General features: G+C 32.8%; 1 protein-coding gene across 1 annotated transcript in view; it reads right to left on the bottom strand.

Annotated features, from left to right (window-relative positions):
• The window catches only part of LOC129225795 (laminin subunit alpha-2-like), a 220,437-nt gene that overhangs the window by 9,772 nt on the left and 185,363 nt on the right, over nt 1–25,302 (bottom strand). Inside the window, exons 50-63 of the mRNA XM_054860304.1 lie at nt 16,185–16,341; nt 15,424–15,545; nt 15,076–15,241; nt 14,132–14,279; nt 12,919–13,042; nt 12,663–12,783; nt 11,363–11,530; nt 8,826–8,965; nt 7,903–8,091; nt 6,976–7,188; nt 5,882–6,071; nt 4,019–4,159; nt 1,605–1,740; nt 822–955 (exon numbers count right to left, since the gene is read on the bottom strand). Coding sequence (XP_054716279.1) covers nt 822–955; nt 1,605–1,740; nt 4,019–4,159; nt 5,882–6,071; nt 6,976–7,188; nt 7,903–8,091; nt 8,826–8,965; nt 11,363–11,530; nt 12,663–12,783; nt 12,919–13,042; nt 14,132–14,279; nt 15,076–15,241; nt 15,424–15,545; nt 16,185–16,341 — 2,149 coding nt within the window. The remainder of the gene's footprint in view (nt 1–821; nt 956–1,604; nt 1,741–4,018; nt 4,160–5,881; nt 6,072–6,975; nt 7,189–7,902; nt 8,092–8,825; nt 8,966–11,362; nt 11,531–12,662; nt 12,784–12,918; nt 13,043–14,131; nt 14,280–15,075; nt 15,242–15,423; nt 15,546–16,184; nt 16,342–25,302) is intronic.

The following is a 25,302-nucleotide window of genomic DNA, read 5'->3' as shown; positions in this document are numbered from 1 at the left end:
TTCCAAAAATAATTGAATGTATTAACAGCCAATTGCACTTTAAGTGCCTTAAATTTCAGGCTTCCAGTGTGATAAAATTTTCCTTCAACTTAGTCTGAACTTGGCAATCTGGCACAAAAAGCTGATCCGTGATTTTGGATCACATTTTTCAGAGATCCTAGGTCCTCAAGATTCGAATCTAGGAAACTGAAAATTTGCATAGGTTAGTTTCAAAGGCACACACACACACACACATCTCTAAGCCTCTATAAAATGTCATCCAAATCGCAGATGGTCAAACGGGGACCCCTAGGTCACTTGACATGGAAAATGACTCTTCTATATTTGCTAGTACTAAAAGTAAGTGAAAAAGCAGAAAAAGGTCAAAATTTTTCATTCTTTTTCCAAACATTGTTCTAAAGTTAAATTTCAATTTCGTATTTCATACCCCCCGGGCTGAAAACAACGTAATTTGGATACCAGTCTTTATTTCATCAATTACATTTCTTTTGGATTCCAAAAATATTCTTTGCAACCGTATTTTGTGTCATATTTTTTCACATTAATTTTGCAATAACTTATAAAAATCTCAAACTTATACGACTGAGTGACATACTACAGCGGGTTATGTTTTAAGAGAGAATAAATAAATAGCAAAACTGATTATTTATCTGCACAGGGCCGCTAAAACTAAGCACTCCCCTGACTTAGGTGGAGGCATGTAAGTCTAGAATCATAAGCTAAACCTGAAAGTCTACTTACTACATACTTATTTACTAATTTTGTATATAATATTTCAAAGAAATAATGCAAGAATATAAAATATCAAAGATAAGATGTACCATATTTTTTTGTAAACATATTTCAAACCATACTCCTGTAAAGCGTGAAAATATGCTGAACAGAATGCCGTCATACTCGGTTGCCCTGAACTGGAAACTCAGGTTGATTTTATTGCCCATGTGATAAGCAAGATCTGAAATACAAATTAAATCTATAAATGCAAGAAAATATAATGTGGTTTACTTCTTAAGGACGCAACCAAAAAGTCTAACTGAAAATGCCACAGGGCCATTCCACGGTAAAATTCAATTTGTCCCACACGTAACGCTTCATACATTTCATTAAAAATAATAATTTAAAAGGGTAATGAACAAAATTTTGTTGCTAAAGAAATCACAAACATATGTGTGACTTCTTAAGCAAAACATTTCGTGGGACAAAATGAACGTTTTCAGTAGAATGACCTTAGACATAAATTTTTTTTTCGACAGTTTAAATTATTATTACTTGTGATGCATGCAAATAAATTAAATTTAACAAAGTTACTAAAAAGAAATATAACTGCGTTAGGAATATCTATGAATCAAATGTAAAGATTAAAAAATGTGTTTAATTACTCCTGTTTAATTAAAATTTTAAGATCTATAACAAAGCTTTGGTAAAATTGTAGAATCGGATTGTCCTACACGTGACAATGGTATCACCTTACAACAAATTAGATAAATCCTGTGGTACTTGTTCTAGGACATGTCCCCCGCACACAATATTTTGTGCAGAAACATTGATTATAACTGATTTTTTGTTTCCATAATAAATGATTTTGAAGAAAATAGAATAATTACCTTGAATAATGTGCCCAATGCCTGTAAAGTATGCACCAAACTCCACATATTTGAAACAAGGACTAGGAGAAGGAATTTTTCTCAGTATACCATTTATGTGAAAGGCTTGCATGCAACCTTTAAAGCTTTCTTGAATCTAAGGATGAAAATGTCAGAGAGTCAAGAAATGAATTTTTAAAAATTTCTTCATTAAACTTGAATTTGCACCATAATTCAAGATCATGTTCTGTATAAATGCATACATAAACTTTACCAATTATGCCCAAGAAGTATTAACACAGGAAGATTTAGATATTTCATATATAAGATAATGCTTAAGATTAGATTAGGAGTAAGTTTCCCTTCCAGCAAGCTTATTTAATGTACATCATGTTAAGATTTATTGATTTTCATGTATGTTATCACACCACTGACACCTTTCAATTTAATACTGATGGCAAAAAACTAATTATCACATCTAGTTAAAAAAAAAAAAAAAAGAACAAGGAGCAACAATGGGGTCGTTTCCAAAATTTTAAAAGCATTCTTTTCTGAAAGAGCATGCTTAAAAACATAGGATCTGACTCTTTTTTATATAATTTATTTAAGTTTAATATTTTTAAAAAATTACTTAAATTGTTGCGCTTTTATTGTTTACACTTCTGTCCTGTGACATCACAAATGATGAAATGCCATTCAATGTTGCCATTTACAGAACAAAATATTTAATTCGCATCTTTACTCACGTGTATTGGCAACGATATGGTTGATAGCAAGCGTAGAGTGCAATTTTAATTTGCTGCTTGATTATCATAACGTGGAAACATAGTAGAAAGATGTGCCAAACTGCATCATTTGTGACATTATACAGACCACGCCTTGTTTGAAAAATCGGACATTTTAAAAAATTAATTTAAAAAAACTGTTGGGGAAAATGAAAGTATTTTCTGGGTCCATGCAATTTTTTTTGCTCATTCTATCCATTTCAATGACTAAAAGTAGTACTTTTGACTGAAGGAAACCACCCCATTATCACAAGATCAAGGAATCTGCATAGGTTAGTAGGGTTCTCTGCATGAAGAGGGACAATTTTGGAATCCACCAATGTTGTTGCTGGTGCACAGTTCAGGATAATGTCAAATCAGGCCTGTCATTTAGGTAAGTCAGAAAGGGGAAATGTTTTCTGATATAATATGCATAGCATTGAGTATATAACCCAGATTCAGGAGAAAATAGTGATTTGGAAAGTCATAATATATTCTGAAAAACTTTCAAGAATCGGAGTCGGTCATTTTCCCTGTAAGCCAGCAACTCTGCCGGTGCCTGCAAAGTCGAAGTTGAACTGATTTTGGCATAAAGGAGTCGGAGTCGAAGGCTCTGAAACTCCCAGAGTTGGTCATTTTCCCTCCGACTCTGCAGCCCTGGTATATTTTACGTTCATTTTATAACTCTGCATTTCTTTTTTTTTTCTTTCTTTTTATTCCAAAAGTCGATGTACAGAATAAAATATACCATTCATATACTTTTGCTGACTGATCTGTTGAAAATACCGACTGTCAAAAAAATCTGGGGGGAGGGGTGCTCTCCTCTCACCACATCCCTAGCTACTCAACCTTTTTGCCAGAGCACGTTGAGCTATAACTTGTATTAAGTTTCCGGGGGGGGGGATTCCTTTTTTCTTAATGCTATTAGTTAAATGTCATAGCAAAAAAAAAAAAAAAAATAAATAAATAAATAAAAAAAAAACATTTTTTACCCCAATAAAATAGCTTTTTGCAAAAAGATATGCTAATGTACAGCTAAAACAATACATTAACTAATTTGTTATGGCAAAAGTATATATGCACTCCAGATTAAATTCTTTAAATGCCTGCTATAGTCAGAAAAAAAAATCAGTACACACATTTATGCTGATGCAGTCAAATCCTATTTTAGCAAAGTCCGTTACAGCAAAATTCTCATTTTAGCAAAAGTTTTAGTAATCCCCAACTTAAATTATATAGAAGCAATGCAGGCGCGTTTGTGATCCGACAGTCCCGAAAGTTTTGGGTTGCCGTTTTCGAAACTTTTGATCTGGCAACGTTCTGAAACTGAAAAATTATATATATAAAAATTAAAAAAAAATTTTCCCATTGATTTCAATGATTTTTGTATGCATATTTAAAGAGTATTTTCAGAAGAGGGGAGGGTGTTCGATTTTCCAAAAATATCGCACTGTCTTCAGAAAACTTTACTTTAGTCCACTCGCACCCCTGAAGCAATATCAACATTTGTAACATCAGTATAATGTAATAAAATTTCATTACAGCGAAAGGATTTAGCTAGTGCCTTGGACTTTGAAAATAGGCTAGAACTGTAAATATGAAGTTGAAAGAAAATGAATTTATATGAAGCTAATAGCAATTTAAAAATACATATATTTTTGGAATACTTACTTCATTAGATGAATCTGAAGTAAAAGATGGTCCTCCTAAAAGAATCTTTTTGAATGGTGTGCGCTTGGAAATACTCATACCCATACTTTTTGTTCTATCCAAAAATATTGTTAAGTGCTTTCCTTGTTTAACAACTTCCACCTACATTAAGGAAGGGAAATGTAAAAAATTTATATCTGTCTAATGGACATAGAGACATATGAAGATAAATGATGCAAAAAAGCTTGTTGTACCTGTTTTACCATTAGCCTTGAGCTAATGGTAAAACAACAGGTACGATTGAACCAAGAATAAAAACCTAACAGCATTTCAAAACAATGTACATACAGTAGAATACCTTTATAACGCCGACCTATATAACGCAATTCTCTATAAACCGCACAACTTTTCAGAAGTAAACAATAGGTTTTAACGTTTAAAAAATACCTGTTTTTCTTGGCAAACACAAAACATGTTAGGCAAATTAAATTTTGAAACAATTTTTCATCTTTCCATCTTAATTCAAAGCTTTTAAGTGAAAATTAGTATTCACAGTAAACATAAAATACCAGATGGCTCTTGAAAATGCAGCTGTTATACAAACCATGTAGCTAGCAGAAGTGCAGGATAAATTCATTTTCTTTTGATTGTGAAACATATTTATTTGTGAATGACTAATATTAGTGCTTTAATACTCATTGCAGATAAAACTTATTCTGAAGTGCTAATTTATAGATATATTCTGAATTTTAGTTTCAAAATTTTTGAAATGATCTATATAATGCAAAAATCTGTATAACGCAAAAGCTCTGGTCCCAAGGTGAGCGTTATAATGGTCTTACTACGGTAATAACATATGTATATAAATGAAGAAGTAAGACAAAAAAAATGATAAAATGTAAGAGAACTAACTGCCTAGTAGGGTAACAGCACCAGTAACAGATAAGGGTCCAGTAACAGACAGCCGCAAGTTTGGATTTAAACACTAAGAATTTTAGACAGGTAAAACTGATGTTGCTGTGGCCCATGAATTCGGTGCAACCATCTAGTGTTATCAGAGAGAATTTTACAAGCCAGTTGGTATTTACAAGGCGGTGGTGGAAGGTTATGAACAGGCACCACGAGGTCTACCGGTGTTTCATGTTCATTTGAATTTAATAAGGTTTTAGATCTAAAAATAAAAAACTTTTGCACATTTTGAAGAGAAAAGAGGAATTCTGTCCATTACCCATCCGTTCCTCATCCTATCTGTTGCTGGGCATCATCAGAATTTTCGGTGTCTGTTACTGGATGTCGGACCTTTTTGCGAAATTGAGCAAATAAAAATAGAATTAGCTACTTCAGAGGATCCAGAAGCAGCCAAACATTAGATCTGATGTAGTTGCATAAGAGAAAAATAGTTTTAGAAGTCTAAATACATTAAAAGGGTCAGAAACTTGAGCTAACTTGAGAGCGATGTCTTAAGCATGTCTGTTACTAACGCCGTTACCTACATATTTTAAAAATTTTCATCCCCAATTATCTGCATAATAAAAATGAAATGTCTTTCCAACTTGAATCAATGACAATAAAGATGAAACAAAATAACCTATAAATTCAGCCGAGGTACATATGCAAACTACTGTACACAGTAAAAATTGTATCTTGAAATCAAGAGAATGAAACAGAATACTGCATAAGAGAAGATTATACAAAATATGGTTTACAAAAATACATTACTTCGCTAACTCTCCTTTTATTCAAACAGTATATACATCTAAATGGCTTTCCGGATTAAGCGAAGTCTGGTTTAATAGGGTTCAGATTAAATAAGGGTTGACTGTAATTACAAACACACAAAGGAAAATAAATAAGTGTTTATAATTATTTTTAAAAACATCCTACCTTATGCCATTTTCCAATGCTCAATTCTTTAATGCTCTTTTCTATTTTATGTTCTTGTTTTCTTAAATAATTAACAGATATCAGACCTTTTGTTAGATGAACAAACAAGTGTAATTTTCGTTGCTCATTGGATAGAGTTATAATGTTACCATCAGGATAAAAAGTTCTATAGTTCAATGAAATGTTGAAGCTGAAAGATGAGAAAAGAAATGTCATCATCATAATCAATCACTGAAAAATAAATTTAAAAAAATGCACAAAATATGTTTTGTGAAAATGTTACAACTTCTAGTTTTTATGTAGTTAAGTTATCTATATAGCATAGATCTAACATTTATTCATAACATAGAACATCTATTCATAACATCTAACATAGAATCATAACAGATATCTGACATAAATTCTATCCCATTTTACATGGTAAAGCAATAGTACAACTTGCATTTGTGTTATTTATTATTTGATTGGTTCAGAAAAAAAAAAAAAAGAAAGTTGCATTTGCAAAGGGATTAACATTCAACTTTCAAAACTGGGGGGGATTCCAAGACTCTGTGCCAATATGATAGGGCCAAGAAAAGATAAAAGGTTGCAATAAATTTTGCCGTGAAGTCAAATTTGTAAGATTCTGCCCCTCCCCCTCCAGGTTATCGAAATTCCCCCTTAAAGAATTAAGAGTGATACAATGAAAGCTTTGGATATATTGTATTCAACCGACCACAATATATAAATATATACTTTTAAAACCTGGTAGAAAGTTTTTGCCTGGCCATTCTATTGGACTAATTTGCCCCCCCCCCCTTTCATAATAACATTTTATTTAAAATATAAGGTACTGATTTTTTTGTATTTACAAGCACAAATTTACAGTAAGTATGTATAATAAAATAATAATAATAGTAAAAAAAAACAAAGATAAAGACCTTTGGCAATATTATTGAACTTATGAATAAATAACAGAATCTCACACTATTATTGAATTATTTTCTCAGAAATTCTTCTAATACTCATACATTTAATTACAAATTATTCTTAAAATTCAATTTGCACAAAACTACAGCAACATCGACATAATAAAATTATAAATTGGCAATTACTTATTTACTACAGTCTTCTTATTCAAGGGAATTTCCAACGATTTGGGGCTTTGAAGGCTAAAAGCATCCTCATCAATGTGTATGGAAGATGCGCAACTTTCTTCGGCTATTGAAGGTGGCATCTGTTGAAATGATTCTTCCATTACATCTTGGATGTCAGGTAATCCAAAGTCAACACCTTTATGACTCACAGTGTTTTCAAACCTTAATAACCTAATCAAAATAAATAAATAAATAAAAATAAGTACATACAAATATTAATAATAAATAAATAAAACATTAGTGGCTTTTTTTTTTGAAATATTGCACTTAAAAAAATGGACTTTTAATGAACTTGCTTCTTAAACTTAGAAACTTGCATTGTTAAAAGGCAGACAGAACTGCAATCTAATGAAAAGACAAAGGACTGAAGAAATTACCTCTACTTAATATTTTGTTTGAATCTTTTATTGTGAGCAATCTCAATGCACTTAGACACTTAGTGCTAGTTATTATTTAGTGCATTTAGTTACTAACATACACTTAGAACATGTTTCATGTTGATATCTTTATTTGGTTAACTTTCATCTTTAACATTTTTTTCATTCGGATTTTTTATTTTCCCAGTTGACTAACAAAAAGGAAATATTTAATAAATTTTTAAAGAATGCAGATAGCTTCTTGAAATTTCATACAGTCGTTACGCACATAGGTTATGCAATTCACTATCTAAATTAGTTTGAGAGCAATTGAGTCCGATATTATCGACAGAATACCTTCTCAAGGATCAGTTAGTTGTTTTTAATTGGATAATTTATTCATCAAAAGCAATGAAAGAAAGATTATAAAGCAAAATTTAACATTACATTTTTATGAACTTGTGCTGAAGAAATGAATCCCCATACAATAATACACAAAAAAAAAAACCTCAAAGAGTAACCAACATACTTATCATTAAACACTGCATCCTGAATGATACCAACAAAAGGTTGCTGACGTGCTGCCATACTCCCAACGTTTATGCCTCGCTTTACTCCACCAAAAAACAAACCACCTTTAGTTGGACTAACAATGTCTTTCGCTCCCTTAGGCAAACGAATATCAGCTTCCTCTTCATCATCAAGGCGCAATAATAATCTACAGGAGCAAAGTGAAAATGATAATTTAAAAAACAAGCTTAATCTAGAATTTACATTGCATAGTCAACTGTACAAACTATCAAATGACGGCATTTAAATTTCATCTAAAAACTTATTTATAATTAGTTTTTGTTCATTAGTTTGTTTGAGTATCTTTGAACATAGGTGGCTGGCGCACTAAAAAAAAAGGGGGGGGGGGCGCTTGAAGCTTTTTTTCTTCTTTTTTTGTAAAATTGGGCTATAATATTGGCTTTTAGCATTAGTGGTTAAATTACCCCTAAAAAATGGGGAATACAGCATAAAATCGAGACGAATAGCTACTACAGATGTTGGTACCCTAGTGGGTTTCATTCTCTTTTGTCACATTCTAAAAGCTCTCCTTCCAGTGAGCTCTGAACAGTGTGAGTTAAATAACTTTACTTCTGGAAAGAGCTCTGGAACCAATTGCAGAAAATGTCTCCATTGGCCCACGCTCACTCATTAGCATGCCAAAATGCTGTGCATTACTTTGAAATCTCAGGAGTTTTGGTTTTGAAATAGTGGAGAATTTCATTTGTTTGCAATGCAGCATCCGCGTAAAATCAAAACTCATCCACGTAAATTAAAATAAAAGCATCAAATCTTCAACCGCCTATAGATATCCAAGGAAAATAAACTCGCGTAAAATGAGGGTCTACTGTATTTTATTTTCTGCAAACAAACTATGAAAATAGAAAAAGAAAAAATACTAACCTCCTATTTTTTCTGATGATATTTACAGTATGAAAAGTTGTGCTTCGTATAATACGACTTGAGGTTAAAAGTAATTCTCCTCCACCGCTACTAAATTTAGCTATAATTCTGCCTTCCTCCAAAGCTATTGAATAGTATGTCTGAAAAGCAAGAACATTGTTTATTACTAAAAGAAATGATCTTTAATTAATAAACTAGAAATAAGTATGCAAATACATATACACCAGAGATGACTTAGTAAATTTTCCAGTACTTGAATGTCAATGAAAAATAGTAAGTTTTAACAGGAGCACAATCAGAGTTGCTTGACATTCTCACCCTTCCCCCCCCCCCAAGATATTGCTTTTTAGTTATCATGCTAGTTTTAGTATTTTATTACATAGAGATGCAAGGAATGTTTTAACCCCCCCCCCCCCCTTCCAAGGAATTCTTTTTGCATCAAACCACCGAGCCATCTGACAATAGTATCAAACTCAGTTCAGGTTCATGAGTGGAAGGTGATATTTGAGGCATCCGGGGCTGAAGTGGGTCAAGCCCATTTCAACTTATTCCACTTTAGCTCTGAATATAGTAGATTTCGGCAACAAAATGTTATGTTCATAAATGTGGTGTTCAGAGCTAAAGTCTATTAAGTCAAAACGGACTTGATCAATGCTCTGAATGCAAGCTCTGAACGCCTCAGCAAGCTCTGAATGCCCCAAATGTAGTTATTTTAGGCTCAGTATGCTGAAAAGATTTGGTTCTAAGTGAAGAATATATGCATATTTAAAGGTATTAGAAAGGTTGAAGACTGTTTATTTCTTTTATAGAAGAAGGATTTTTGTCTTTGGGTTTAATTAGAGAGAATTTTGAGAAAAGTGTTGTCGGACGAATGATACATAAAGAAATGAAACAATAATAACAAGAATATGAATGCTTAGTGCAACAATAAAAATCAATGCAAAAATTAAATGAAAACATTTGTTTGAAGGAAAAATATTTTTTCAGAAAAGCAGTACTGAAACATTCACATTATATAAATATATTGTATAAATTATATATCACTCATGTACAAAAATAGTAGCACATCTCAGAAAAGCAGTATTGGAGGAAATCAAGGTTTTAAATTATACAAATTTCAATTGATTTATACTCATACTACAATATACTCAAGAAAAAAAAAAGGGAAAAAAAATCATGTGCTATTATGGTTTTTGCAGATTAAATTAAGAGTGCATAAAAGAAAGTTGAAAGTTGAATTTTCCTTCTAGAGAGAAAAATACATACTACACCCAATACTACAAGGTCAAACAGATTTGAAGCAGTTTTGGAGCACAAAAAATTAAGTTTTGTGGAAGAAAAAAAACACTTTTGCAGCAGGAAAAAGCAAGTTTTGGTAAAAAAAAACCAAGAGGAAAAAAAAAGAAGAAAAAGTTTAAGCTAATATTCATTATTGGTCACTGTAATACAATACACATATTTTCATTCCATTTCACTGAATAATTAGTATTATTCTCAATTACCTCGACAGGCACAAATTTTCTTGGTTTTCTCTAACATTGCAGGAGCCCTGAACAGTAATAAAATCAGCAAAAGCAAAATAAATAATACCAATAGTAATGAAAAACTACTTAAAATAATTACTAAAAGAAGAGGAGGAAAAGGCTTACTACAATGAGATTTTTGCACACTTAGAAAAGAGCCCAAACAGTGTGAGCTATAGCATATGTTAAGAAAGTAATGAATAAATTTAGTATCGAGAGAAGAACATCTCATGAGTCGATAACAAGTCTACTAAGACAAGGTTTTTTCATTCCAGTTTCACTTAGACATGTTTTCACTGATTTAAATCTTTTCTGCAATTTTTATTGATTATTGTTAGTTTCAGTATCTAATGTAGGCATTAGACTTAAAGGGTCACATTACATTCAAAACATTTTTTTTTGCAACCATGACATGCACATTTATTTTGCAATCAATAATTTATTTTCAAAATTTTAAAATATTGCCCTTTTTTAATTCAAAAAAATTAGGAAATTTTCAATTTTTTAAAATTCCTAAGTTTTTTGTTTTTGCACTTAAAAAAAAGTTTTTTGCTAAGTGATCACAATAATCATTTCTAAAAATCTGTGCATTCATTTGCTTATATATTTATTGGAAAATTTTCTGTGATTAATTATGTAATTTTTTTTAAATTTTGTTTTTAATGGTATAACACGCTCTAAACATTTGAGTAATTTATAAAATGCTTATCCAATGCAGATTTTTGTCAAATGTATTATCCTGAGTGCAAAAAGTATTACTTTAAAGCTGTATCTTTATATAAAAAAAAATCCTTAGGGATTCCCAATGACAGGGGGAAAAAAAACATCATTGAGGAATAGCAAATTAAAGTGTTTCTTTTGCATAAGAACACAAAGCCAACATGACCTAAAACCAACCATAACATTTTTAATATTTGAACTAATAAGCAACAAAATTCCTTTTGATCGTTTGATCATTTTTGAGGTACTGTAACCCCTTAAAAACAGATAAAATGTAATGAATCATTAACATACTTGCAATAGTTCTTGATTACTATTTTCTTGGCCAACAAATGTAGACAAGAGCAACAGACCATCATGTTGATTCGTCATGAAAGAAAAACTTATGCTTGAATCAGATAGAAAAGATTGTCCATTCAGCTCTAGATAGCCCGCACCTTTGAAAGTGGCAACTTTCATTGGCTAAAGATTGGAGAGGTAAAAAAATAATAAATAAATAAAACTTAATGTATGCATGAATGGAATTAAAATATTTTGAACATAACTTTTATCTATGTACTTTTGAAATTCACCACTGTCACATGAATTGTTTTCATTAATGAAGTAAAATTATAATACAATGTTATTTGTGAAGAAAGAAAATTATTCACTTCCTCCTTTCAAAACAAAAGTGGGTGTTTACAGGTCAATAAAAATCACATGATTCATTAATTCTAAACAAAATTTCTTTTTTTGTTTACTCTAATATTTTAATCATATTATGTTTAACTGAACTCTATTACATTCATGAAATAAAATAGAAAAGAAAATCAGTACACTGTGAGAAAAATACAGTGTAGGAACTTCTACCCATCAATAGCATTAAAAAAATTTCTATCACCTTGTAATTAAAATACATTCAATCCTATTAGGGCCGTTTCCATCGACACTTTCGACCCCGGAAAAAACCTGCTTTTCACCGCATTCCGGTTTTTTGCGGGGTATATGTGGAATCTTTCTACTCCTGCTTGTTTCTGGAGTAAAAGCAGGTGAAATTGGAGTTTTTACCCAGAATGCATTACGCGAAACAAGTCCATCTACTAGCCGCTAAGGATGCTGGGTAAAAACCGCTTTCTGGGGGAAACCTCTTTTTACATGGAAACGGAGAATTTTTCAATCAGTATTTTGTGGAGCCAGAGCGGGGATTTACCGGGTGAAAAGTGTGTTGTGAACACGGCTATTAAGGCATCTTTTCAGCAGTATATAGCTACATTGCTACAGATTGAAAATAATTGTTTGCACCTTTTTCAGTAATGTGCATCTAAACAGTATATTTTACCCTCCAGGAGGGTCTTTTAAGTTATTAGAATATTTTAAAGCATTAAAAGGCAAATTAGGTCCTTTATCTGAAATTACATAAGAAATAAAGCACTATTTTTTGGCACCTGAAATTAATTTGTTAGTGTAAGAGCTTTTATGAGTTTTTAGGGACTGGGAGAAACTTTTATTTTTCAAAAATAAAAGATTCATTATCAAAGCTACAGAAGTTTCTAAAACCTTAAATAAATTGAAAAAAGGTAACATTCTTTCATACAAATAAATTGCTATGGCTTACTCGATTTGAACATCCTACATTCATGCCATAAAAGCTTCCACGGAATAAATCAATGGGTGTTGAGTCAATTTGTAAATCTTTCATACATCCAAAGAAGTTGTTGAAAGTTATTCCAGGCCAACTAAAACAGCAACAGAATATTGATTTACAACATAATTTCTTGCAAAACTTTGTACAAATTTGAAATTGATAGATTATATATTAAGTGTCTCAATCAAGAAACCGACAATAAGCACATAAGCAAAAAAAGTGTTACCTTTCCTCGGTAAAATTAGGTGGCACTCCACCATAATACAAAGAACTTTCTTTCAGATCAAGAGCAGATGAAGAGCCTTTAGCAGACGTTTCTTCTAAAAATTCATCTTCAACCAATATCTGAGCTAATATTTAATGCAAATATAAATAAATGCAGTCAATAACTATGTAACAGATTAAAAAACAAACGCATAATTGCCATGTAAATATGCATAAAAATACATTATACAGTCGAACCTTTTAAAACAAACTCAAAGGGTTCACAATTGGTTTGTCTTAACCAAGTTTTTTCATCCAAAAAGCAATAAATAACAAACAATAAGATGGGGATAGCTAATATAGTTCGTCTAAACAGTTATTCCTTTTAAACGCATTAGAATTTCCAAAGTTTGACTGTAGTATTCTACCTTAATTAACAGTTTTTGCTACTGTCGTCAAAATTGACAGATATTTTTAGTCATCAAAAGTGAGATTCCTTTTATGAAGGGTGTTTTGCTGAAACGTTGACAAACTTAAAATTGTAACAAATAGTAGGAATCAAAAGGAATAAAACGACTGAAGAACGAGAAATTCCATGTTGCGTGCATGAAATTCATGAAAATAATTGTGCTGGGTGTGATATGAATAGCACAGCTTGTCATCATTCTAGCAGATAGGGTAGACTGACCAGTAAATGAACCTTTTCCCGGAGAATGAACGGGTCATAATTTTACTCAAAAAAAAAAAAAGCCTAGTAGTCACTTCCTTCTATGCATTTCATAAAAGAAAAAACTAGAAAATGCTGTGCCTGTCTACTGGTTGGGAATGTTTATTTACTGGGTTCAGTGGCACACACAAGGGGAGGGTTCAGGGAGGGGGGCGGACTCCTCTCATCGCCCTTGTTTTTTTTGATTGCCTATAATCTTATGTATGTAGCACATAAAATTGTTCCAAGCAGAGGTAACAATAATTTCAGATTTAATAAATGAAAAAATAAAATTTATTTTCGCTCTTTCGTCCCCTGCAAAATCGAACTGTGTGTGAACATAAATTGTTCTATAATGATAATTTTACTTTGTTGTTTTTATGTTTAATTATGAAAAAAGTAAACACATTCATTCTTGTGCTTTCTGGAAAACAACAAAAAAACACTTTTCCATATTTAGGAATGTTTTTTCAGAAGGAAATTGGCCAATAAACGTTCTGATTTGTAAATTAGAATACAAAGATTGCACCTTCAAACTTTTCTCTTGCAGCTTCAACACGAATCCATTGGCCTGTATTGTATTTCTTCCTAGTTTCAATGCGAATGTGAGTTCTTCCATCAAGTTTCAATTGGTAAACTACTTTACCACCAATCAACTCTAAGGAAATCCATTGTCCCTGAAAAAAGAAATCAAGTTTTACAAAATATTGAACTAGTTAGACAGTTAACAGCTGACAGTATTTTCTATAATACTGTCAAAAGAAGAAGTAGCCTAGGAGTGGCTAATACAAGGGTTTTTGTCATGTTTCTGATTTTAATTTAATAACTGATAAAATGTGTGCAATAATTTATGTACGTTTCCCTATGATTTCCTTTATATGAAATATATTGTAAAGAATTGCTTCGGCCACTCGTCTGGTCAATGCTAATTCTGTATTAGCTACCAGTTTGTTTGACACTCTTGGCTTCCTTAAGAGGTTTTCCACCTCCAGCTCAGTCACTCCTATGCCGGGCTGATGAGTGCTAACAAGCACAAAACTGCGGTCCCCGGCTGGAATTGACTGAGCTGGCGGTGTATTTCATGTATATTGTAAAGCAGTTTGAAAGTAACACTTGGAGTACAACTTATTCAAATATTAAATAAACTAATTAATTGGAAGTAACTACAATTTTAATCTGTTCATTTTTAAAAAAATGTAATTTTAAAATTAAAAATTAATAGGTTGTCTAAAAAATCTTTTTTTACTAAGATGCATGTATTTTTGTATAGTAAAAATCAAAGAGGCTCACAAGATGTTCTAAAATTTAATACCAACAAAAATTACTTAAAATAACTTAGTTCATTCTGAAAAAAAAAATTTTTTTTTTTTTTGCTCATTGTTTGCTCTAAACTCAAAGATGACTTTAGAAGGTAAACTTGAAAACTAACACACATTCAACATTAAAATAAAGAACATGAAATATAACACTCACATTTCTAGAATTACAGGAAAGGAGTAACAAAGCGTCTTCGTTCAAAGTTTTGAAACTCAAAACTGCATACATGTCACTTTTCTTATAATAAGGTATTTGAGGTACAATGGCGTAACTGTTTCCTCCTTGAAACTCAAATGCACTGATGTCAATGTCTTCAGTAGCCCTGCAAAATGCTCTCATTATGAGTAAAATATTTCACACAATTCTTTTATGAAATAGCAAAAGAAAACTTTATATTTTAACCATAAAAACATTTTGTGAATATTTTTCCAATAAACATTTCAAAAATATACTTATAAGATCTAAGAATTTGCAAGTAAACATTTAAAATAAAAAAATATGTACCCTTCTTTGCAACCATCACAACCAATACTAGACTTGAAATTCCAAAGTCCTATTGGTTTTCCATCAAAAAGAGCTTCATATAAGCAGCCAGCAAATGATGATGTTTTCAACTCACTTGGAGGCTGCAAATACATTTACACATTCACATATATTTACACATATAATAGATATATGTACATTCTACAGACAGATAATACATACACATGGTAAAAGAAGTGCAGGAGTCCTATAGACTTTAAAACTTATTTTTATGCATTAATAGTAAAAATTTTAATTAAAAGAAAAAAAATTCACTTTTTATTTAAAGTACAGGAAAGAACTGCTCTGAGCTCCGATTCAAATATACTTCTGTAGTTTCTGTGAGCTCTCATTAAAATAAACTTTTGCACATACATATACAAATGAATATCAACATTATATACATAGAATATTTTGATGAGTTTTTTGATACATGGGATTTCAAACAACATGCATCTTATATTGAACTCAAGGATATTATGAACAATTGTTAAACTTTAAAAAGGGCTGCATTAGAGGTCTCTGAGAAACAAGCTCATAGAACAGAAGTATCAACTAACATGTTGGTAAAAGTGATATGGTATTTAGGAAATCATAGCAGCTGCTGATCTGAGAAAGCACAGGCGGCGAGTACACATATATTCTCTGCTTTAAGGATTTTTTTATTTATTTTTTCAATATTTCAAGAAATAATTTTTATGTATATTTCAACATTTGGGAAAAAAATCATATTTTTTTGTTACCAAGAAGTTATCCGGAAATCCACCAATGAAAAAATGCGAAGAAGAATCCAAGTCCATTTTTGTATATCCAACAGGAGATGCTCCTGAAACTTCTAATGGATCAGGTCTCTGACCATCAGGAGTACGCTTAACACTCAGTGTTCCTATATTTCCGATTCTGAAAGAAAGACATACAAAACTTTTTTTGAGCAATTCAAAACAATAATATAAACAATTTTAAAAAATCGTCGAAAATTTTTTTTTCTGCAAGGAATAAAGAACCAATTTGGATCAATTCTAAGGAAAAAAGGGGCAACTGTCGCAGATACCACTTAAAAGGGTTAGTATTTGACACTTACACTCAAATATCTTTAACAAACTGCGCAAAATATGCAGATACTACTCTCTTCCAAAAGCTTTTTAATATTTTGCGTTCACAAATCCCCAAAAAACTTGAGCTTTAGGTAAACTAAATTACTAAGGACCACCGGTGCCAATAACTCAATTTCGATAAAATGTTCAGATACCACACCTGTGTTTAGCACAACAGCACTCCGCCACTCCCGAAGGTGATGTGCGAGGCCCATCTGCTGCCAACTCAACACACTCCATTCCTCCTGGAGGTGCCTGTTAGAGACGAGACAGGCTCAGCCTGGGCCCGAAGCGGGCTTTAAAAGAATGCAGCTACTAACTTCATGAAAATTTATAAGAATAAAGCTAAAAACTTGTTTTAATCGATTGTGAAAGATAAAACTTATGTCGCCAAGGAAAGTAAACAAGAACAAAATATTTCACCATGGGCGGATTTATGGGGGGGCAGAGGGGGGCAATGCCCCCCCAGTTTTGGGAGGACTTTATATAGTAACAGCACATCTTTCAAAAATTTTAAAAAAATCATTATTTTTTTGTTTTTGAATAGTTCAGAAGGGAATGGTGGATTTATAGTAGGAGGGGGGGGGCAAAGGGTGCAATGCCCCCTCCAGTTTTGAGAGGAGTTCATATAGTAACAACTTATCTTCCAAAATCTTATAACAAAAAAAATCATGATTTTTTCTTTTTTGAATAGTTCAATGAAAATGAAGAGAATAGCGAATGTCCTTTTCTGAAAGGAGAAAAGAAAAAGAAAGAAAAAAATGAACATTAAATACAAATAGTACAGCTGTCACTGGGGTACTGAAAATTGGTCTAAATTCACTATTTTGGACTGAAAACCATTTGGGCTAGTACATGAATGAAAATATAGACTAAACGAGCTATGCATTCAGCTGCAACACTTATAATAAGTGACGTTTGGGACCCTCCCTCCCCCCTCCCCAATTTGCGCTAACAGAACGATCTATTCGTTACGATTTATTTTCTCTCTTTTCAGAATGCTTATTTCCAATTTACGTGATTTCAAAAACTATATGTTTTGGGTTGTTACAGACGAAAGATTTTGAAGAACCTTCTGGTATCACACGTTCAAATGAAATTGGCTGATTTGAAATGTATGCTATTGCAAAAAAAGTACATAGCTAAAAGGTTTTTGTACGGAAAAATACTATAAAATGTAACAGTTAACACCATACCCCACGAATGTATGTAACAATGAAACAAAAAACTAGAAAAATTGTCCAACCATTGAACAAACAGAACGTAAAATCATTGTAAACAATGCGTTAACTTTTTAGGGGAAAAAATTAAGAATCTCAATTTCTAGCAGTTCAAAACTAAATTACTAATTTTCCAGAATCATACATTGTAAGGAAAACGTCTGAATAAAAGAAAAAGTGAGGGAAATATATTTCCGGCACGAAAGCTTTGCACAATTCTTGTAAGATTGCATTATTACCTGATGAAATGTTTTTCTAACTGTGTTTTCTTTATTTTTTAAAGGAAAAAATTGTATATATGAAACTAATAGTTAGGACTGTACTTCATGCGCTTGGAAAATTTTTTGTTTGTTGCGGCTTGTTTTTTTTTTTTTTTTTTTTTTTTGAGAAAGAAAAATAAATACTATTGCAAACTGAATAAATTTCAATTATCTGAGCGTTCTGATTAATTTAATCTTTTTACTTAGAGGGAAAACAACATTTTCCTTACTTTCTAAAGATTGTTTAAAAATTAAGGTAAGTCATAATCATCTAAGTCTAAATGAGACAGTTATTGTTATTATTGAAATCTGAGTAAATCAGTCATCAAAAGTTTTGGAAAAATTTGCTGAAATTTGATAAAAACCGATAAAAACCTTACACAGATCGGTAAAATCGTAAAAATCCTTTAACTGTAAAATCTGACGAATTTTCGTTAAAATTACAAAAAATCAAACAAAAGTCTGCAGGTAAGAGTGAATTACATGCAGAACCGGATTTGCCTATAAGATAAACAAGCTATAGCTTATGGCCCCTGCTTTGAAGTGGACCCCTAACTCTCAAAAAATTGTGATTTGTTCAATTGTTCCTTAAAAAAATGGAAAGTGCTTGAAAAACTAATTTCATTTTCAAGTACTTGAAAACCTTGAATATTTGGAAACGTGTGGCTACAAACCTTAAATTTTAAAATTTGTAACAAATTGTAGAGGAAGGAGTGCCAAAATGTGCCAAATTCAGCTCCTTGCTACATCTTGCATCAAAAATGTAAAAATCATGGTTCTCGCGTTTGTAACATATGACTTGAAATAAATTCTTTTGTGACTCACATGCTTCATATCTTGCTATTTATTTAATCCCGAATGCAAAATTTTAGAAATTCTTTTGTATTGATTGCTTTTATCTTACTTTTACTGCATATTGTTAATCTGTTTAGCCCGGGGGAAAATGATACACTACCCCTATTCCTTTTCGTTTTCTGCACTATTTTTAATTAAAAAAAAAAGTTGTAATGAGAAATTAAAGTTTATTTTTTCTTTTAAACTTAAAATAGCCGTTTCTTACAAAGTTTGAACAATACTGTACAACTGTATAATCTACTACTCAATTTCAGAGACTGGGAAGTACAAAATTTTAAAGTATTAACTTGCATGACAAAGCACTTTTAAAGCGTAAAACTTAAAAAAAAAAAAAATTATTTGCCTATTATTTCCAGTTAATCCTCATAAGACTTCAAAATGCAGAATTTTATATCCAATTTATATAATTTCCTCCCGTGACCCCCGGGCCCCCTAAAATTGGAGATATTCTACATCCCACTTAAAAGGGAGCCCTGCGTCACTCCCTTAATACCAGCCCCCTCTCTTTTAAGGTCAATTCAAAAAGAACAGCATGATTACACCCAGTAATGAAAACGACACATAAAAAAGTAAAGAATGGTCTTATGCATCACAGAAAACAGATAAAAACCATGGGGGGGGGGGGAGGGGCAATTAAAAATGTTGCTTCAAAAAAAAAAAAAAAAAAAATCCTGCCCCCCCAAGGACTTAGTCCTAAATCCGCCTATGTATTTCACTCACAACTAGAAATGTAAAATTTCTGGAAATTTTGAAATGGTAGAAAAAATAACTTTTTTTACCGGGGTTTTTCGGGAAAAAATGGAAAATTTGACTTTTTTATAAATAAAAATAATGTTTCTTAATAGCTATGTGTGTCTTGGGACATATAAAGGGTTAAGCATTAAAAAATATATGCAAGCCACACATCTTCTTTTTCTGCTTGACAGAAATACACATAAAGGTAAGTTTAATTAGGAAAAAAAACCTTTTTTGTTACCAGTTGTTTGAAACCAGCTTATAGTCCCCGAACAATAGGATTTACTCTGTAGACACTCTAAGCACCTTAGAAAATATCAAACATCGCCAAAATCCGAAGTCAGACATTGTCTGTGATGGAATCAGCACAAACAACAAAAAATCTCTGGTTTTTGTGGATGAAGGCCATAAAATGAACTAAAAAGTGTACCAGAAGCTCATTTTAGAAGTTGTTGTACTTATGTGGACCTAAGAGCACTTAAGCATAGCAATGTAGATTAGACACTTCAGTTTGACTCCACACCAGTTCATACTGCCAAAAAGACAAGAGTGCTTCAAAGTGCATTGTTTGGTTGTATGATATTATCTTTAGAGCAGATGCTCTACTCGCTAGACCTCAATCCCATTTATTACACTGTAAGGCCTGTTTTTGAGACAAAGGTCCACCTTAAACTACACAAAAGTTTGGACTCTCTAAACCAATTGCTTTAAAGGGAACAGGATTGATTAAAGAACTTGAGGCCCTTGAAAAAAAATTTCAATAAGTAGTTGACACCTCTGTATTACTTCAAAAAGCGGCCAATTTGAAACCAATTAATTTATTGATTGCTAAAGGTCTTCTCATATTATTATTTTTTGTGTTTTGTTAATTTATTTTTAATCAAGTTACATGAAAAATTGTTTGCCCGGTTTTTTTTTTGCCGCACCTTGTACATTTGGTTTGCTCAGTCAGCTGAAACATAGTTCTATGATTAAAGTTATGCTGGTTTGTTTTATGAAGAAGTAAAATAAATTCTTCACTAAGGATAGTGGTTTAATTTTTTTTTGCGAAAAGTATTCAATGTTTTTTTATCTATATGCAAGCTATATTATCATACCACACCACGCATTATCAAAGTTAAGCAGTATTTAAACATACAAGTAGGGGTTGGGGGGAGAATTGCATAAGAATTTAAGTATAAGAAATTTCTAATCACGTTTTGTTGAAAATTTTAATTAAAACTTCCTGAAAAAATGAAAAAAAAATATTTTTCCAATTTTTCCTGAGTGGAAATAAACTCCTTCAGAAAAAAACGGTTACTTTCCAAAATTTTCTGGTTTTTTTCCAACTGTTTTCATTTCTACTCACAACTGACATATTTTTAAACATTGCTTTCTGCTTCGCAAAATATTCATTTCATTACTTTGTGTTGCAGGTAGTGACGCATGATTTACATAATTCCCATGTATATTTTCATATTTATGCAGAACACATATTCAATTATACACTTTTTTAGAATACTTGACTGTGAAAGCCATTGTGGGGGGTTACTAAAAACGTGAACGCTTTCAAGATAGTGGATGGGAAAATTTAAAGTATGTCGTTCTTGTTTAAATATGAGTCTATGATAGTTAAAATTAAATTTTTTCATTTATGTTTACTTCATTATGATATTGATAACTAAGACATTACTTTTTGAATCTAATAAGACTACTTAAAAATAATACAGATGTGATACAATGTATTGAAAATTTTTGTTACTGTAATGTTGTTATTCCCTACCTTCTTCCTTCATATTTGCTCAATTTAAAGAGAAAAAAAAAGAGCACTAACTTTGATCAATGTTAATAGGTTTGGTGAACTACTGTTCTCAAAACAATAACCTTAGCATGTTAAGAGATATAAATTAAAGCAACTTTCATCAGGAAATTTCCTGTGAGTCGGCTGTTTTCGGTCACATCACAAAACCAATGATAGGGCTTTCTATGTAGGAGGTGGTGCTTGAGGGGCCCGACCGCCCCTACTGAGGTGACCTCAGCGGCCTGCCTGCCACCATGTGGACACACTAAGCTCCTCCCAGAGGTGTTGTGAGAAATCCGAACGCCCCGACCAGAGGTGATGTCAGCGGCCCGTCCACCATCACATTGACACACTGCGCAGGTGACATGATCCTTGTCGTCGCCAAGTCGACCCATTCTGCCCTTCCAGGGGCGGAGAGGATGCAGACGGGCCGCTCAGGCCCTTCCACATCCGCCGGCTGCCTGCCTTGATATTTCCAGGCATACACCTTTGTTCTTTGCTGATTGTGAATCTTTATGCAATACTGATGCAGCATTTTCCACCCCGCCACTCCCAAAGAGGACATGTGCTGCCACCTCAACACACTCTGCTTATCCCAGAGGCAATGTGGGCACCACATTCGCTGCTACGTCAAAAGAACCCACTTATTCCAGAGGTGACTTGAGAGGCACGTCGACCCACTCCTTCCCTCCCGGAGGTTTGTGATCAGCATGTTCACTCACTCCGTCCCCTAACGGAGGTGAAGTGAGAAGCAAAATTTCTTACATCAACCATGACAGATTTCGATATTATGTTGACAGCGTCAATATGAACATGTTTTGTACTGCATAAAGGTTCCACCAAGATTTAAAAACAATACTGCAATAACAACACAATTGCAACGTTTTATTCATCTTAAAATATCAATATTGATATTTCCTTACATTATCAGCATTGCATTGGTACTAGCAGCATCAAGCTTAACCAATTGTTGAAATCATTATGGTATCTACACTGATAAAATCAAGATATTTAGTGATTTCATGCTGTTACCCTCAGGGTAATAAGTAGACTATAGAACAGGTGGGCTTTCTCAGAATCAACTTTACCCAACCACCAGTTCCTTGTATTGTTGGACCTTTCCTTCAATCCAGTCAAGGTCAATCTTTGCTGCACTTGAGTTGCAATTTTTAGGCTTCATTAATCGTCAGTTGCTTAACTTTTAGTGTGGAATATTCTGCCATGCTAAGCACAAAAGTCGTATCTGCACTTTTTATTAAAATTGAGTTACAGTCACCTGGTGGTTCTTTGTCACGTATTTCACCTTCATACAATGTTTTATGTAGATATTTCAACGGAATTTTTTTTTTTTTGAGCAATCACGATTGCTTATTGTTCTCACTTGACTGTTTTGATGTGCTATCATTTTATTTTCCCGCCAACACCCTCTGAAGCATCATCGTCGACCAGCTCCTCACGATGCTGCTCCTATAGCAAAAACAGTCTCCACATTGCATCCATATGCTACACACACGCATACATACACAACTACACACACGGGCACACACAAATACATACACCTACACACACACACAAACACATACACACACATACACACACACATGCATACATACAGACACCTATACATACACACACACGCATCACATTCATGCCTGCACACAGACACAAACACATCAGCCTACACGCACATACACATTTCCCACCACACACAAACACTCATACACACAACTACCCACACACTCATACCTGCACACAGACACAAACATACATGCCTACACACACATACCCTCTACACACAAACACACATGCCTACACACACATACACATACCCTCTACACACAAACACACATACCCCTCTACACACACATGCCTACATACACACACACTCATGATTGCGAAAAACATAATTTGAATTCAAGAGGTCAAAATTCAAATTGATTTTTTTAATTTATTTATTTTTAATTTCTGAATTTCTTTACATCTGAATCAATTACATGGCTGCACAAAACTTTTCATTTTGAACTCGGTTGCAGATAGGACTTTTGCACTTAGTACGGCATTATTATACTGCACTATAGTACGGTTATTGCTTTAGAAATTATTCCATGAATGATTTGTAACTGCATTTATTCCTCAATGTAGTACTAGACAAGCAATATCACAGAAAATGTGCCATAAATGACAGCAATGACCAAAAAACAGTTTTTCGCTCCTAAAGCTGGCTGTGACAAGAGACATTTAGTAAAGAGTTTCTTATAATCATTTCCAGGTCACGAGTACGTTTAATTTTACTCATTGACTATTTATGTTATTCTTCAAAATAATTTCATTTTTTGTCCAGGACATATTTTCAATGCTGACATTCACTCAGAAATATACTTTCTTTGTCATATTTGTTTCTCTTTTTTTTTCTTGTTATGTTTTATGTGCTATAAAAAAATCCCCAATAATATCCATTTTGGCATTTTATGTCTTAATAATACTATGGGAAGCATAAATTCGAAAAAAAATCCAAGCATTCCAAAATTAATGAAGAAATTTTCATTATGTACAATTAAATTGTAAATACTACAAACAAAATGGCTTTAAATGAATTTCCAATCATATGTCAGTCTTAAGAAATATTCTTGGGCTATAAAATTAGTCAGTCTTGAACAATAACAGAAATAGTTAAAGAATGAAATTTAATTCCTGAGTTTAAAGTGAAAATAATAAAAATAAAGAAATAAATATTTCCTTCGCATTGACTTAGCACCATCAGGACAATATCCTGTCATGACAATGTGTATGTAAGATTACAAAAGCAAGCTCATCTAGACCAGAGATTGATTTTACATTGTCATGTCAATAACCGTGCACTTTCTTGTGGTGACAATATGTATGCATTATTGCAATTGCAGCCTACCTTGATATTTTTCTGCATACACCTTTATACAATATTGAGGCAGCACTTTTTGCTTACCATGGTAAACGGCACGTGGTGATTGGTGGGGTTTAATATGGTGGTGATTGGTGGGGTTTAAATAAATAAATAAATAAATAAACGGCACGTCGAACCACTCGGCTCTTCCCGGAGATGATGCGAGCAGCACCTGTGCTGCCATGTCTACCCAATCCGCTCTACCCAGAGGTGACGTAGGCGACAAGTCCGCTGCCTCGTCAACACACTCCGCATATCCCGGAGGTGAGGTTGTAAGCAAAATTTCTTGCAGGGGGTCATCTTTATCTTCTTTACTAATAATAAAGCTGAAAGTCTCTCTGTCTGTCAGGATTTCTCTCTGTCCGGATCTCTGTGACGAGCATAGCGCCTAGACCGTTCAGCCAATTTTCATGAAATTTGGCACAAAGTTAGTTTGTAGCATGGGGTGTGTACCTCAAAGCTATTTTTCGAAAATTCGATGTGGTTCTTTTTTTATTCCAATTTTAAGAACAAAATTACCTTAAGATGGACGAGTAAATTACGAAATTATCATAACGGGGTACCGTAACATGGGCACAAGTCAATTGGCGAGAAAATTCACCATCCATTATTTGTAAATATACAGGCAAACCGAAAGACCTTTTAATTTTCTATTACGGGCAAAGCCGTGCGGGTACCACTAGTTACTAATAATAAAGCTGAAAGTCTATCTGGATCTCTCTCTGCCTGGATGTCTGGATCTCTCTCTGTCCGGATCTTTGTGATGCACATAGCGCATAGGCCGATTTTCATGACATTTGGCACAGAATTAGTTTGTAGCATGGAATTGCAAACCTCAAAGGAGTTTTTCGAAAATTCGATTTTGTTCTTTTTCTATTTCAATTTTAAGAACATTTTACACAGCAAAATTATCATAACGTGGAACAGTAATATGGGCAAGAAAATGAACATAGCAAATTGGCGAAAAATTTATCATCCATTATTTGTAAATATACAG

The sequence above is a fragment of the Uloborus diversus genome, chromosome 7 (genome assembly GCF_026930045.1).
Source record: "Uloborus diversus isolate 005 chromosome 7, Udiv.v.3.1, whole genome shotgun sequence".
Classification (NCBI taxonomy): Eukaryota; Metazoa; Arthropoda; class Arachnida; order Araneae; family Uloboridae; genus Uloborus; species Uloborus diversus.
Note: the sequence above shows the minus strand (reverse complement) of the source record. Positions and strands in the feature narration are given on the sequence as shown.